This window comes from Mercenaria mercenaria, unplaced genomic scaffold (genome assembly GCF_021730395.1).
Source record: "Mercenaria mercenaria strain notata unplaced genomic scaffold, MADL_Memer_1 contig_3443, whole genome shotgun sequence".
Lineage (NCBI taxonomy): Eukaryota > Metazoa > Mollusca > Bivalvia > Venerida > Veneridae > Mercenaria > Mercenaria mercenaria.
The window spans coordinates 25,277-41,095 of NW_026461581.1; the positions used below are offsets into that span (position 1 = coordinate 25,277).

At 35.8% G+C, this 15,819-nt stretch overlaps 1 protein-coding gene across 1 annotated transcript in view; it reads right to left on the bottom strand.

Annotated features, from left to right (window-relative positions):
* Positions 1 to 15,393, bottom strand: part of LOC128553062 (uncharacterized) — a 29,932-nt gene extending 14,539 nt beyond the window's left edge. Inside the window, exons 1-4 of the mRNA XM_053534174.1 lie at positions 15,342 to 15,393; positions 13,984 to 14,391; positions 12,622 to 12,834; positions 2,002 to 2,082 (exon numbers count right to left, since the gene is read on the bottom strand). Coding sequence (XP_053390149.1) covers positions 2,002 to 2,082; positions 12,622 to 12,834; positions 13,984 to 14,391; positions 15,342 to 15,393 — 754 coding nt within the window. The remainder of the gene's footprint in view (positions 1 to 2,001; positions 2,083 to 12,621; positions 12,835 to 13,983; positions 14,392 to 15,341) is intronic.
* Positions 15,394 to 15,819: the final 426 nt, after the last annotated feature.

The following is a 15,819-nucleotide window of genomic DNA, read 5'->3' on the forward strand; positions in this document are numbered from 1 at the left end:
CGTTTACGGGGGATCATTCCGTATCAGAATGTTGGTAGTCGAACTCTGCCGCAGTTTCACTACCGAGGGGTTCAGGTTTATGACGAAACCTATTTCCACAGGAGTCTTGCAACGGATTATACTAACCCGCCGGCGTAGCTCAGTAGGTAGAGCGTTGGTCTACGGATCACGGGGTCGTGAGTTCGATCCTCGGGCGGGGCGTATGTTCTCCGTTACTATTTGATAAACGACATTGTGTCTGTAATCATTAGTCCTCCACCTCTGATTCATGTAGGGAAGTTGGCAGTTACTTGCGGAGAACAGGTTTGTACTGGTACAGAATCCAAGAACACTGGTAAGGTTAACTGCCCGCCGTTACATGACAAATAGTGTTGAAAAACGGCGTTAAATCGAAAACAAACAAAACAAACAAAAACGGATGATACTATCTTACAATGCAGCGCACATACACACCCCTTAAGAAAATATTATCTATTCCATCCGAAACCCTGTGGAATTTTTCATTCACCAATCAAAGTGTACAGTTTTAATCAGCTGTTAAAAGACCTTTACCCCAGATATTTACAGGAAGAAAAGGTAAAGTCAATACCGGCCTTAGGCAACATACCATTGAGGTGATTAAACAGTATCCTAAGCCTTCAAAGCAGGGGTATTGGAAGCACCCTATTCGAAATGTTTAAAACAGTTAACAAACATGAAATAAATGTCGTACTGAACGACTTATAGATGACCAACATGCTAAGCAGAAACACTAACCTACATATCCATTATGATACTTGAATAGTCCAAGCATGCAGGGACTCGAACAATGTTCAAAACTTAATACAGTAATTACGTGCAGAATGAAACACAATATATATATTATATAATATAAAAACATTAGAGGGTCATAAATGACGTTAATTCAATCCTTAAAGTAGCGACTTAACAAGTGGGCAAGTCTGAATTGTAACCTTTCAATATATAAAAAGAAGTTTTACGCACATTATATGAAACCATCATTGGGCGACACTTAAGCCTCTTAATATCACGTTTATTTTCTTTAAGGTCTAAACGTAAACATCTTACAAGAGGATGATAGCCAGTCTGAATATAATTGCTCCTAATGACAAGTTTAAGATTACAGTTGACGAACAGTCTGAAGACATTCCGCCACAAAAGAGCCAAACTTTAAATAAGCGTTGATATTTTATTGACATAAGCATGTTTAGAATATGAATGATGGCCGCCAAAAATGAGACAAAATATGCATGGTATCTTACTTTATTATATATGACATCAAGATTGTATGTTATTTGTGGTATATTTTATATAAACGTGTTATTTATACTATCTCATCATAAACTTGATATTTAATGACACACAGAATACTGAAAAAGAAAGAATTTGTTTGAGCAACGTACAAGAATGCTGAAGACATAACTTGTTAAAAACCTATGGTTCATGAGAAGAAGTAATTTGAACATTACAAGGATGTTACAAGTAAAGTTTTGTGTGATTTTAACCAGAAGCTTCAGAAGAGGGGATGTTTTTTTGTATTTTTAGTTATCTAGTGATAAACCGTTTGTTTTCCATTCCATATAAAACAATACATCAATTTATACAATACAACGTGTAAACAAGGAATATCAGTTATAGATTCATATGTAAATTAAGTGCAGTGATATCTTTTCAAGCTGAAAAACAAATTATTAGTACAGAGATGTATTCTTGGTTTTAGCATGTACTGCTTATCGAAGGTTGTTTAATAGGGGGATGTTTAATTTAAAATGCTTACGACGGACGATGGACGCAGGACCATCAGCACATTTTAGTAACTCACCCCGAGTATTTGATTCAGGTGATCTAAAATAGTAGGGATTTCTAGATGCAAAACTAGATTTAATTTATCATATAAAGATATTCCTTTGCTTTCAGTTAAAAAATATATGAAACATTGTTGTGCATATTTGGTTTTCCATCTAAATATAATCGATAATCTAAATATACGGACAAACTTACCTTGATTTTGTGCTTCACTCGGTTCTATGAAAGCTATGTCGGCATGGGAATCAATCTGTGACTCTGCTATCGTCATACTAGCTGTCAGTAAGAAAACAACAGATAAAGAAGTAGTTATTAATAGTATATACCCCTGTAAGTATCAGATGTAAAACAAAATGTATACACGAAAAACTAAAGAAATAGACGGTTGCATTTAAGGCTAGGGCTTTTTAGAAAAGCGTATGTCTCCCACAACTGCCTAATCATCTAAATAGTAAGTCAGTCTTTATATACTGTTAACTCACTACAAATATACCTTTGAAAAGTAAAAAGGCCGATTTTGGGTAATTAAAGGGCCATAATTCTGAAGTGCCTTTGGCGATTCGGATAGTTAATAACCTTGATCGAGGAGTAATGGTCAAAAACATTCGTCCAAGTTTGATAAAGATCGGATAAGAACTGTTCGACTTAGAGCGCGGACAAAAGTAAAAAGGCCAATTTGCGGTAATTCAAGGGCCATAATTCCGAAGTGCCTGGGCCGATTGAATTAGTTATTAAACATGGCCGATGACACATTTTGTTCAAGTCTGGTTAAGTCTGGATGAGAAATGTTCGACTAAGAGCGCAGACAAGATTTGTGACAGACACAAAGACGCACAGACAAGAGTAAATCAATCTGTTTCCCACACCACTGTGTGGTGGGGGACATAATTAAAAAGGAAACGAAATAGTAACAAGACGGCCATGATGGCCCTTCATCGCTCAACTGAGTTTAGTTGCTTGCTTGAACAGTTTAAAGTTTCTATTACATACATGTAAATGTGTAAACCACTTGAACAAACTTGATAAAGGTCTATGACATGATGCTACTGACCAGGTTTAGTGTAATTCTAACCAGATTATTCGACATAAGTATTGAAAATTATACATGCGGCTCAACTTTCTTTGCTAAAGCTTCAAAAAATATAAAAGTATGGTCGCGGTAAAGATAATTTAAATAAAAGATAACTGAACTCTGTAAAAATTGAAAAAAATATACAGGTTGTATAAATCTCTTTTCCGTAGCTGAAAAACAAGAAAGTGGGTCAGGGGTAATAATATAAAAGATGAGTTATTGGCAAAAATTAAACAGGTAGTCAAAATTTCTATGCTGTAACTTCACAAACAAGAAAGGAGGTCAGTTTGTCGCAATTAAGACTTTTCAAGTTGTATCAAAAAATATTTGTGGTCCAAATTACTTTGCTACATAACTTTAAAAACAAGAAGAAAATTGAGACTACTCAAGATAAGTATTGAAATCTGTATCAAAATAATTCACAAGGTCCAAATCTCTTTCCCGTAGCTTCAAAAACAAGAAATAGGTAAGTTGATCAGGATTAAGAGTATCACAAATTAGTCAAAAGTTATACACGTGGTCCAAATTTCTATGGTGTATTTTTAAAAACAAGAAGGCATGTCTGTAGGTCATGGTCATTTTTAAGAATATCGGCGGGGCCAGTCTCAACGCCAGAGAAATAACTTGAATCTTGGTAAAGGACTACTATACGATGCTACATTGCCAAGGCTATGTGGTTTTTTACAAGAAGATGTTTAAAGTTTTCCCCTAAACAAATCTATATTAACCATGTAATCATTAGGGCAGGGCCTGTGGTGGGGGGGGGGGGGGGGGGGGGGAGTGGAGGGAGGTAATTTGAATAATCTTAGTAGAGGACCACTAGATGATGCTACACAACAAATATCAATCAAAGCCCTAGACCCTGTGCTTTTAGACAAGACAAATTTCAAAGATTCTATATAAATCATACACACCCCTGGGCTGGGCCATATTTGACCCTAGGAGGATAATTTGAATAATCTTGGTAACAGACCACTAGATGATGCTATTTACCAAATAACAAAGCCCTATATCCTGTGCTTTTGGCCAAGAGGATTTTCAAAGTTGTTTCCTATATCCTTTCGACTACCGCTATCGTGCACCGACGCACTACCTGAGACGCCAAATGCAGACTATATTTTTGGGGTTCTCCATTACTGCTACTGTTTTGCAGACGGGCTACCGCAGACGACTAAAACGTACCAGAAAAATGGGGGTGCTCATTTCCATAGCGTATAATGCAGTATTTGGGTAAAAATTGTATATTTTCGCAATTGAAAATAGAAGGAATTAACAAAAATATACTACATTTTTATGCTGCGGTAATTTTTATGTAAAACGGTTGCTACACTATGGTAGTTATGTCCATTGTGTGGTTGTTGGTATAACTACACTGTGGTACAACTTATAGTTTCTTGTTTCCTGCAATAGTACTATGGTATTATATATGCAGATTAAAACAAACAGTTAATATTATTTATTAAAAGTCACATATTTAAACGGCCACTGCATCACTGCGGCAGTACATGCTATTTTGTGTGAATATGTATTAATACGCTGTGGCACTCTCTTTGGTTTCGCATGCCTTGCATTAAACTACTGTGGTAATCGGGGAATAAATAATGCCTACAGGATAAGTTTTGATTACTAGTATAATCCTTTCGCAGGGTAACTTTCTCAACACTGTGGAAGTGCACTTAATTTCATTTAATATGTATAACTACACTATAGCACTTCCTTAAAATTCAAATTTCTTACAAAAGTCTACTATAGGTCTTAGTAACAGGACGAGTAAAACTACACTGCGGTACTACACTGAAATTCGTTCTTCCTGCAAACGTCTACTGTGGTAATTATTTGAGTGGTTTGGTTGCTGTACCACTTCTCCCTGTCAGCCCCTCCCCCTCCCTAATCCCGTCTAACAAGACATATGCATCCTCACACCTATAACTAAATCCTCACTCCCTGTAATTACTATAAGTACTCTTTTTTCCAGGCACCATAGTGCTTTGGAATTCCCTTCCAGTACAACTTATGCAAGCCCCAACCCTGAACCAGTTTAGGCAAGGTATAACCAAACTTGCACACAATGCTTAACATGATAGACCTGTTTCTTTAAACTGCTTTTATCTGTAAGCCCTTTTTGTTTTTAACACTATCAGCTGTATTCATGCTTGCAATACACATCGTGTATTACTTTAATTCTCCTGTCCATTCTACTTTTAAAATTATTGTACACGCGCGCAGCTGCACGTAATACTCGTAAAGAGGAGTGATGCAGTATAAAAAGATAAATAGATAAACGTTTAGTTAATAGTATGTATTAAAGAGAGGCTTTAAAATATTCGTTTTAGCAGATGCAGTTTCTGCATATCTTTGGAAGTTTAAAGTTTATATTAGAGGAAAAAAAAGAAGTAGAACTAACGAGGAAGGTTGTTGAACATCTATTTGAACCGTACAGTGCTTCTAGACACATCCCTTTGGCACGGGTGTTCCTTGCCAGCTCAACCCATCTTTGTGGGTCTTTTAATAAGGGCGAAAATTCTTGCCATATGATTTGAAACCACAGGAATTAGTCCGACAGAAGGATGTTTCGGCAGGAATAATGTAATACATGTAATACATTATAATTCCTGGTTTCGGTTAGTGCAATGAACAAAGGACAGCATATGACACGTCAGATTAAAGATGGAAACATGGTAGCTAGAGTATGAAAGGTTACCGTTCAGGAATTAGGAAACCCAAACAAACGCAGGTAGTTAATACCACTGACCGAGAGTTTGAAAACTCACATGAAATTATCTCAATGTCAGGGCGAACAAATGCTTGTCAGTTTTGCAGTAAGAAGAAACTAAAGACCGCCGGTTGTCTCCGAACACCAACGTCATCATTTGGTTCTAAGCAGTGTAAAGACAATTTACACAGGTATAACAATACTCTTCTTATTAAAAAGTTATATTGATCTAATGAGTAGTTTTAAAGATTTCATGGTATTATTGAGTCATTGCTATGTTACGTGAACCTACTTGTTTTACTCCATGTATATAAATTGGGTCTGAGTCAAGAAGTCGCTCAAATCCAAACATGTACTCAAATTATCGCTCTGGGTCAAATTTCCCGAAATGTTTAAGCATGTCAGAAGAGGAAAAGTCTGTAATTGCATTATATATTCGACTGCTTTTAACAGGTTAATCTTCATAGTACAGGATAAAATGTTTCGAGAAATTTAGCCCTTAAGTACAAAAGCCAGTTCAAGAGAAGCTGTGCAATAATTGTAGTTGAAAATCAAAATGTCTTGCTTACATAAAAATATTTGTCATCTATTTTCAGGGTTAATCCCCGTGATCTTTTAAATACTACTTTCAGGGAATGCTTTCTTTCGTATCATGCGTCCAGAACTGGGATTGGCTAACTAAAGAACAAGTCCATACAGACCTCCAATCCGAGAACGCCCGTAAAACTTATGGCAACAAGAGCAAAACTGGAAACTCCAGAAAATCGATTTTAGTATATATAACCATTGCAAATCACTAAATGTTATAATTTGATACGTTTTATTATTGCTCATTATTACTACATTTTAATAAGAAATCCCTTCCTTCAATTTAGCTACATAGCGGTCGCAAAAAATCAGCCAGGAAGGTACATATTAAAATAGAAACACCCCGTAAAATGCCAACAAAATTATCTTGGAAATCGACGAAGAAGAAATGAATGTTTGACTAGCGGACACTAAGCACAAACTGGAGAAAGAAACAAACAGTGTCTAAGATTAGGGACAACATTACATGATGTACACATTTTTACTATATGTCGTGTGTATATGTACGTTATGTTTTTAGTACGAATGAGAAAGTTTGATTGAAGGAAAAGGGAAAAGGCGTTTAGAGTTAAAGTTTTGCAATTCAAAAATAACATGTTTCATAAAGTTTGGCTTCTTGTGAATTTTGATACATTGTAATATGGTATAGAAATAATAATCATACAACCGGCATATTAAATATAGACACATATCTAACTTATTATTATAATAAACAGTTCTACCGATGACATGTTTATCACAGTGAATTTTGGACATTTTATCTTTCTATGCGTCATTAACAATGCTAATTACCCTACCCCACACCCCCTGGCATTTAGACGGCTATTAAAAAAAGTACATGTAAATATAGATGAACGGTTATTGTCGTAAATTGTTGACAAAATTGTTACATTCTTACTCAGTCTAAACGGACTACAGTACAAATTCAACAAAAAACAGGAATTATTTCATGACTTTCAGTTAACATTTTGTGTAACATTACATATGCTCTATGTTACCTTTTGCGATGATTTGTAAGTAATGAATGATCTTCATCTGTTATAGCTTTCACAACTTGCGTTCGTTTAAATATATACATTTCTTTTTTATTTTCTGTCAAATGTTTTTGTTTGCTTTTAATGCTTTACTTTTAGTCTTCTACCTGTTTCTCCGGATCGGACTATATGTAGACTGTCTATCATGAAATTTAGTCCAAAATACGTTGGTCAGGTTGTGTAGCATTTGATATATGATTCTTCTTACTCATACCCGTTCATAGGAGATTGTCTGTACTGTAGTGTTTTCATTCAGTTGTTAATTTTATTGTTTTATCTTATTATTTTCTGTTATAAAGATGTTCTTTTGTTTGCATTTTACTTTTAGTCACCTACCAGTTATGTCAGCGGACCATGTAAACGCGTCAACTATACGTTATTAAGGTTCATTTAAATTTATTAATATTCATTATCTGTTTTTGTGGTGTATACGATGCAAGTGCCAAAATAAAACTCAAAAATGTCGAATGATACTTCGTGGTAAAACTTATAATAGTAGCTAAAAGTGTCTTTTTCTTAGTTTGTTATGCCTTACTGACTTTCAAACAGATTTTAAAATAACTGAATTTATTAATAGAATTATATCTGAATTAGAGCGTATCCCATTTGCGAGCTGTATTCCGTTGATACTTTTCTTTAAAGTCCCAATTAAGGTATCAATTGTTTAATCATATAATGAAGAATTGTAAGATCTCATTTCACCGAAAGCACATTCATGTACGGTTTTGGAAACAGATCATTTTAGAGTCTGTTTTTGTTTGAATTTGAGGTCATTTTCAACATTATTCCTGTTATATTAGGCAGCCAGTTCAATTAACCATCGTTCCTGGGAAAGACCAGTACTAGACGCCAAAGTCCGTAAGCAACTACCTACTTTCTCACATAAAAAAATCCTAGTCGGTAGCACAGCTCGAACCTGCGACCCTCCGTCAGTGAGAGGATTCAGAGATAACAAGTGCACGAATGTATCTCCTACATTACGGACCCGGACTGTAAATTAATATAATGAGTATACAAAGGCACATGTGAAATACTGAATACTGAACCATTTATAAAGCATTCCAGAGCATTCATGCATTATAATGCATAATTCACAGAGCTCAAAGTCAAAATTACCATTGTGTACTTTGGGATAATTTAATAATGCATTCTTACCTAAAGTTTGAGTTTTAAATTTGAAATTTAAATTTGAAAAGTACAATACTTCCATAGTGGATAAATTTACACACTACTAGTATGCAATTGGAAGAAGCGATGTGTGCATATGTATTACCGTTGCGGCGTAAAAACGATGAAGCGTTCTGTAGAGAATTACCACAGTGTATATATGTATGTTCCAAGTGCAATAACAATTTAAAATATTACTGCCGTAGTGTATAAATGTACACTATTTCTAATTACCAGAGTGAAATTTTGTATTTCATGGAAAAAAGTTCAGAACTACCGTAGTGCCATAGTGAAAGTAACTGGTAAAAAGTCTACAAAACGCATCAGTGGCAGACCCGTGGTTTTCAGACTTCCAGAATGCGGAGCCGCATAATGCAGACGTAGTAAAATAGCTTTAAGTACCGTAGCGTAGAAATGAGTAATTAATTAAGTTTTAAAAACTGAGTTCGGTAATTACCGCGACGAACAACCATCACAACTAATGGGTATTTTTGGAGAGTAATGATCCCTTAATTGTCTGAAAAGGATTTTCTTATCAACAAATTGCGATAAAAATGATTTTAGAATTACTGCGCACGAGACGTTTGGTTTTGTTTTTAAAATTTTATGGAGACCTGTAATTTGTTGCGTAATATTATTTAGTATGTCATATGAATGATTTAATTTATTAGTTTAACTGATTCTATACCGTTTTGTTAATAACATAAATGAAAGTTTACACTTCAGATCAAATTCTGCAATAAATAAAAAGCATTCAAATTCCCCTCAAATACAAAGAAAAATTTAAAAATTCCGGTAGTCCTACGCTGTACGATGTCGGTAATCTGGACCCCCGTTTTGATGGTACGTTTTAGGCGTCTGCGGTAGTCGGTCGGTGTATGATGGCGGTAATAGCGACCCCCGTTTTTATGGTACGTATTAGTCTGCTATGGTAGCCGAAAGGATATAAGTCTTGATAAACCATGTGAATCCCAGGTCGGGATCATATTTGACCCTAGGGGGATAATTTGAAATAACTTGGTAGAGGACCACATCATTATGCTACATATCAAATAGCCAAGATCTAGGCCCTTTGGCTTTGGACAAGAAGATTTTCAAAATTATTCCTATAGAAGTCTATATTAAACATATGACACACAGAGTGCAGCCATATTTAGCCCTAGGAGGATAATTTTGTAGAAGACCACTAGATGTTGCTACATGGCAAATATCAAAGCCCTAGTCCCTATGGTTTGGACAAGAAGAATTTTTACATTTTTTCCTTCGTTTTTATGGCAACGAGAGTTCTTTACAGAATTCAATTATTTGATCAATTCGTAAAGAGGATCATCCAAGAAACATCCCTGTGATGTTTCATCAAAATTGGTCTGGTGGTTTAGGAGGAGATATTGTTTTAAAGAAAAATGTTGACGGACGACGGACGACGCCGGACGCCGGACAATCACTGACCACGATAGCTCTACATTGAACACTGCGTGCTCAGATGAGCTAACAAGAAACAAACTTTTACTTTTGACTGAGTGAAGGACCATAACTGGTGTTGCAAAGTGAAATAAAAAAAAAAACATACATGACGGATAAAAATCCAAAATTATTTCCTGACTCTTGGTGAATATTTTAAGCTATATATCCAACACAATTTTTATGCAGTTTTTCTGTAGTGTTCACTAAGTTAAAGACCATAACTTTGATCTGGTTGCGTAAAAATACCAAGGGCGCAACATCACATGTCAAATAACAATTCCTTTATGTTTTCTTTTTTACTCTTAGTCAAATACTTTTTGAGATGCAGGCGAAATAAACGTGTATCCCCTTGATGCATATTCTGACAATCAAAGACTGACCTGACTGATGATATATGTAACAAAATCTCATGTGCAAAACTTTACATCTTTAATAATACTCGATTACTCCAAAAATGTATACTGTTCGTACGTCAAATACATGCACTTTTTGAGATACGTGCGATAAAAACGTTTGTGCCTTTTTATACATATTTCTGACTACGTTAAGAGCCATAGCTCTAGTCTGACTGAGTGGGGCCTCCGTGGTGAAGTGGTTAAGGTCGTTGACTTCAAATCACTTGTCCCTTTCCGATGTGGGTTCGAGCCTTACTTTGGCGTTGAATTGTTCAGAAGGTCAGTCTTTCTTCCCAGGTGCCTGCTCGGAGGGGCCACCATCCATGGAAAGCCGCCGTATAACTTATAATTATGTCCATGCGGCGTTAACACCCCCCCCCCCCCCCCACCACCCACCAAAAAAAAAAACAACAACAAAAACCAAAACACTCTGGCTGAGCGATATCTTTAACAAACCTCAGCTGCACAACTTCACATGCTGAAAAATTCTTTTCAGTAATGTTTCATAAAGAAACAATATTGGGCGAAACTTTTGCACCTTAAAATCAGGTTTAAATTTTTTAAGTTCTAAACGTAGAAACATATGTAGTAGTAAACCTCTAGTCCACTCAAGGTTTTAGTTTATCCTTCTATATTATAACTAACCGATCCGCTACGTTTTAGTATATGTTTAGAGCTATGAGCATCACAGACAAAAATTCCACTATTTTTACTATTTCAAGGGCCGTAACTCTGTAATTAGCAATAAAAGTTCAAGTAGAATACCACATGTGTTAGGTCACACATTGAAAAAGACTCATGCAAGGTTTCATGAACTTACATCAAATACTTTGAAGCTAGGAACGTCATTAGGTAAAAATGTACATTTTTGACAATTCCAAAGGCCATAACATTAGACATAAGGAGTGGAGCCAGGCAAAATAAGGAGGTGCGCAAGTTCATGTCATGATAAAGACTCATGCAAGGTTTCACCAATCTATATGAAATACTTCTTGAGTTTAGCGCGTCACAAGGTGAAATTGTGCATTTTAATTATTTCAGGGGCCTTAACTCTAGAAATAGGTGGAGGAGCCAGACGAAAAATAGAAGGTGTGCAAGTTCATATTATATTAAATATTAATGAAAGGTTTTATCAGATTTTTATTAATTAGGCGCGCATCTATATGCCCCTCCAATGAGTGGAAGGGCACACAAACTACATCTAAGTGTTATCTTGATATTTAAAGTATGGCTATGACACTAAATGCGACACGTAGTCTTGTTGGTTTGAATATTTGTACAAATGCATTTAAATATCCAAACATGCATAATAGCGCCGACCAATAAAGTTCCCTTAAATCTCCTCACAATGTGATTTTAGTCTTAGATACAGATAATTGGTATTAAATACAGGTTGCCTTCATGTTACTGTGAAAATGTGTGCCAAGCTGTTTGAAAATCAATGCATGCAGAAATCTAGAAAGCAGATAAAAACGAAATTAAATACGATCGATCTTTGACCTCAAATACTGATCTGGAACTTTAAGGTAGGTGTGTAGATAGTCCAAAATCCGATACAACACAAGAAAGTTATATCCAGGAAAAGATTTTGTGCGCGAACGAGCTTTCGTATGCGAAAACGGATGGACAAGGTATAGGGTTATAAAAGAGCTCCCCATAACGATTTCCATTAATCTAATAGGGTTCTGTATAGCTCATACAACCTTTTGTAACAAGTTTCCCAAGTAAACCTCATACTGGGATATTTGAACGTTAAACAATAATTTTCCATTGCAAACATAATACAAATTTGGTTTTGAAAAGGTTTCGCTTTTTATCAAGGAAACGTCTCGAGTCACGAAAACAATATATTAATTGAAAACAACAGTTTAGAACAAAATTTACTTAAACCTGCATTTTTTTATCTGAAGGTGTCAATGGGTTTTTTCAAAGTTTATTTATAAGTATAAACAAGATAAATGTTTCTTGTCATGGAATGGTTTTTAACAATTTTAGTTTAAGCGTGCTTCGAAACACTTAAGAAATGTTCTTATTACAGTGGTCGTAAGTTTAAGGTAGCTGACCATCATTTGACCCTCGACGCTGTCGGTTTGGAACCTTGCTTCTTAGGTGTAGAAGTATTTCATATGAGGGAGTCATCAAGATGGCATACATTATGGATGGTGGTTCTACCCAGATGCCCACCTGTGATCTTCGGAGAGAATCTTGGTCAACCTTTTTCAAATTGTTCAAAAGCTTGAAAGTCACCACATGTTCTATAATTGTGTCATCAGATGACGATAATAGAGAAACCTAAATCAATTATAACGGGTGTACAGTTCGACCAAAAGAACGAACAATTAGAAATATGTATGTGTACGAAAGCATTTAAAAGTATTTTACCTGAGGTCATTAAAGCGTCAATGTTAAGTGATGGTGTAACTGTTATTTTAGTATCAAGGTGTTCTGAAATTGCATCCGACAATTCCTGGAATTGCTCCAAAGCGCCATTGCCCTCAAATATGTTCCAAATATTCTCAAACCCTTCTACTGTCTGCAATTTGATAGGCAATTTTATTGTTTTCTTGTGTTGCATGGATTTGGAAGATTCAGCTCCTGAAATATAAACAGAAGGCTCTTTATTGGCGCTTTGTGGCAAAATGACAAGTATGACCTGACGTTCAAAATTGTTATAATGAATACAAACTTGATTTCTTTTTATCTATACATGTTACAAAATAGCGATACTTTCATAGAATGACAATGTCAGTGCCAACGACAAAAACAACATTTTGCTGACGAGATTCGCGTTACATCGAATAGGATTTCTTAGAAAGTCTTATTGCATTAAACAAAAACAAAAGAAAAAATAAGTAAAAATTATGTTATTCAGCTCTTAAAATGTTATTTTTGTTTACAGCTACTCAGCTACATAAACTTGGCGAAAGACGAAGTGCGGAGAATCATTTTTATCTAAGTCACCGGTATAGTAAAGCAAAAGTTACACATTTGTTTGTATTAAATTAACCTACATTTTTCCGTTTACTGCGCACGAACGTGTCATAAATTGCTATATATCCACTGAACAGGCCTCATAATATTAAGATATTAGGGCTATTAGAGGTGGGATAAGACATTGGGGGAATGATGTGATATGAAAATAAACAATAGAATGACCAGACCTCCTTGTGGCAGTACTTTTTGATTAAACAGAATAAGTACAAACATAGTAAAGGGCTACCGAAGAACCAGTTTGTGTATAATTATCTTAAGTTCATACAAGATAATTTTAAAGTGTCCACTTTTTACATATAGGAAGACCGTCGTTTATATGACTGAAAAATTGTTGAAAAAGACGTTAAATCCGAACACACACACATAGGAAGAAACTGACCACGCCTACTGGCGCCCATATGTTTTGAGAATCGTCGGAATAATTTGAACAACCTTTGTGCATAAAGAACATTTATGTAAATTTATTTAAAAATCGGACCAGCAGCTTAAGAGAACATGCCGTTTAAATATGTTTCTATTTTAGCCCTGGCGGTCCCTACGTACAATCACGCGTACCCATTTGAACAGATTTGGAAGAGAACTATCCAAGGAACATCCAGGCGAAGATTCATAAACTTCCACTGAATGGTTTCAGAGGAGATATTGTTTAAAGGAAAGTGTGGACGGACGACGGAGAGACGCCGGATGGTGAGCGATCACAATAGCTTACCCCGAACAATGTGTGCTTAGTTGAGCTAAAAAGGTACTTACTGAGCTCGTGCAATATAGTAGTCAGACATTCTGTCACAACAGCTGCATGCAGTTTACAACTGGAAGGGTTGTCAAACATTTCAGTACTGACTGCATTTGCTAATGCATCTAAACGGGTCTTGTACATTTCGCTCTCCATGTACAACAACAGATCTAATACAGCTTTATATGTTGTACACCTAAATCTCAAAATTACACATTTGTGTTCAGCCTTTCCAATTTCTACATGTGGTATTTTTTTAATGTCCTCGAGTATCTTCTTAACAGCTAAACGAATTTTCGGATAATTATTGGCATCTCCAACTTCCTCAATTGCTTGGTTAATTACTGTTGTTATGATTTCTTCTGCAAGTTCCACCGGTTCGTTTTCATTTACAGGCGCACTCAATGTCAGCTCCGAGTCAATCACTGAAAATAAATTTATGTATATTTGAACAAGGGCGTATAAGCAAACAATTGAAATTGCAAATAAAATGTTTACATGATATTACATTAAACTGTTTACATGATATTACGGCCCGCCCGCTTAGCTCAGTAGGTAAGAGCGTTGGTTTACGGATCGCGGGGTCATGAGTTCGATCCTCGGGCGGGGCGTATGTTTTCCGTGATAAACGACACTGCGTCTGAAATCATTAGTCCTCCACCTCTGATTCATGTGGGGAAGTTGGCAGTTACTTGCGGAGAACAGGTTTGTACTGGTCCAGAATCCAGGAACACTGGTTAGGTTAACTGCCCGCCGTTACATGACTGAAATACTGTTGAAAAACGGCGTTAAACCCAAAACAAACAAACAAACAAACATGATATTACAATGTGTTATTTAGTAGTTACGCTTAGCAGAGCTTACACACCCCATGAATAATGTCCTTGAATTACTACTAGCTCAGCTATGTCTGATATATTTAAAACATATATATCAACAACAAAACTGCTTGACCGAATTTGCCTCCTGTTTTATTCCCTACAACCTTAATCATAGTAAAATGAAATATTTTGATGAACTCTATCGTGAGGAATACGTTCGCCAATGTTCATATTAATTTTGACAATACTTCTGCAATCTGAAAGTTGTACTTCAGGTAATTATCGGACAAAGTTATCGTTTTCTCTATAGAAGGAGCACTTAGAACTGGAAAGTCACAATTGACTGAGCATCTGATCGTGAAAACTGTTGTCATTACAAGTTCGCCAATCAAACTTCATGATCTTAGATATAACCTCTCACGTTAAAATATTTCTTTCCAAACTAAGGCGACTCTCTCCGCAGATTACAGATCACTAAACCCGAGGGTGGAAATATGGCGTTGTTGAAACATGCAAAAACTCTTATTTGTCAAAAGGCTAACACACGTCGTTACCTTCAAATATGTGGTCAATATGTGAAAACAAACCCCATTGCGACCCTCTCATTGTGCGGAACAAATTCACGCCTCAAATGCCCAGATGTCACACTCAAACAAGAATTAGAAAAGATACTACTAAATAACAGCAATGAATTACTTGATCAATGGCCACTAAATTTGTAGTGTGCAAGGACTTAGACTGTTAGCGCATCAAACCACTACATTAGGATGTTAAACAGAAACAAGGAATCGGTAAAACCGAACGATGCTCCCCGATGCATGTGCTTGAGGGAGATAATTCAAAAACGAGGTAAGGTAGAGTTATGGTTTTTTGACACTGCACTACAAGCCTTATTTGTATAATAAAGAGAGATAATTCATAAACTAGGTAAGGTATAGATTTCTGTATTTTTTATATTTTTTTTTTTTTGACACTGCATTTCCTCTATCATTTTGTGAAGTTTCAATGACATACCTTTAATACTTTTCAAGT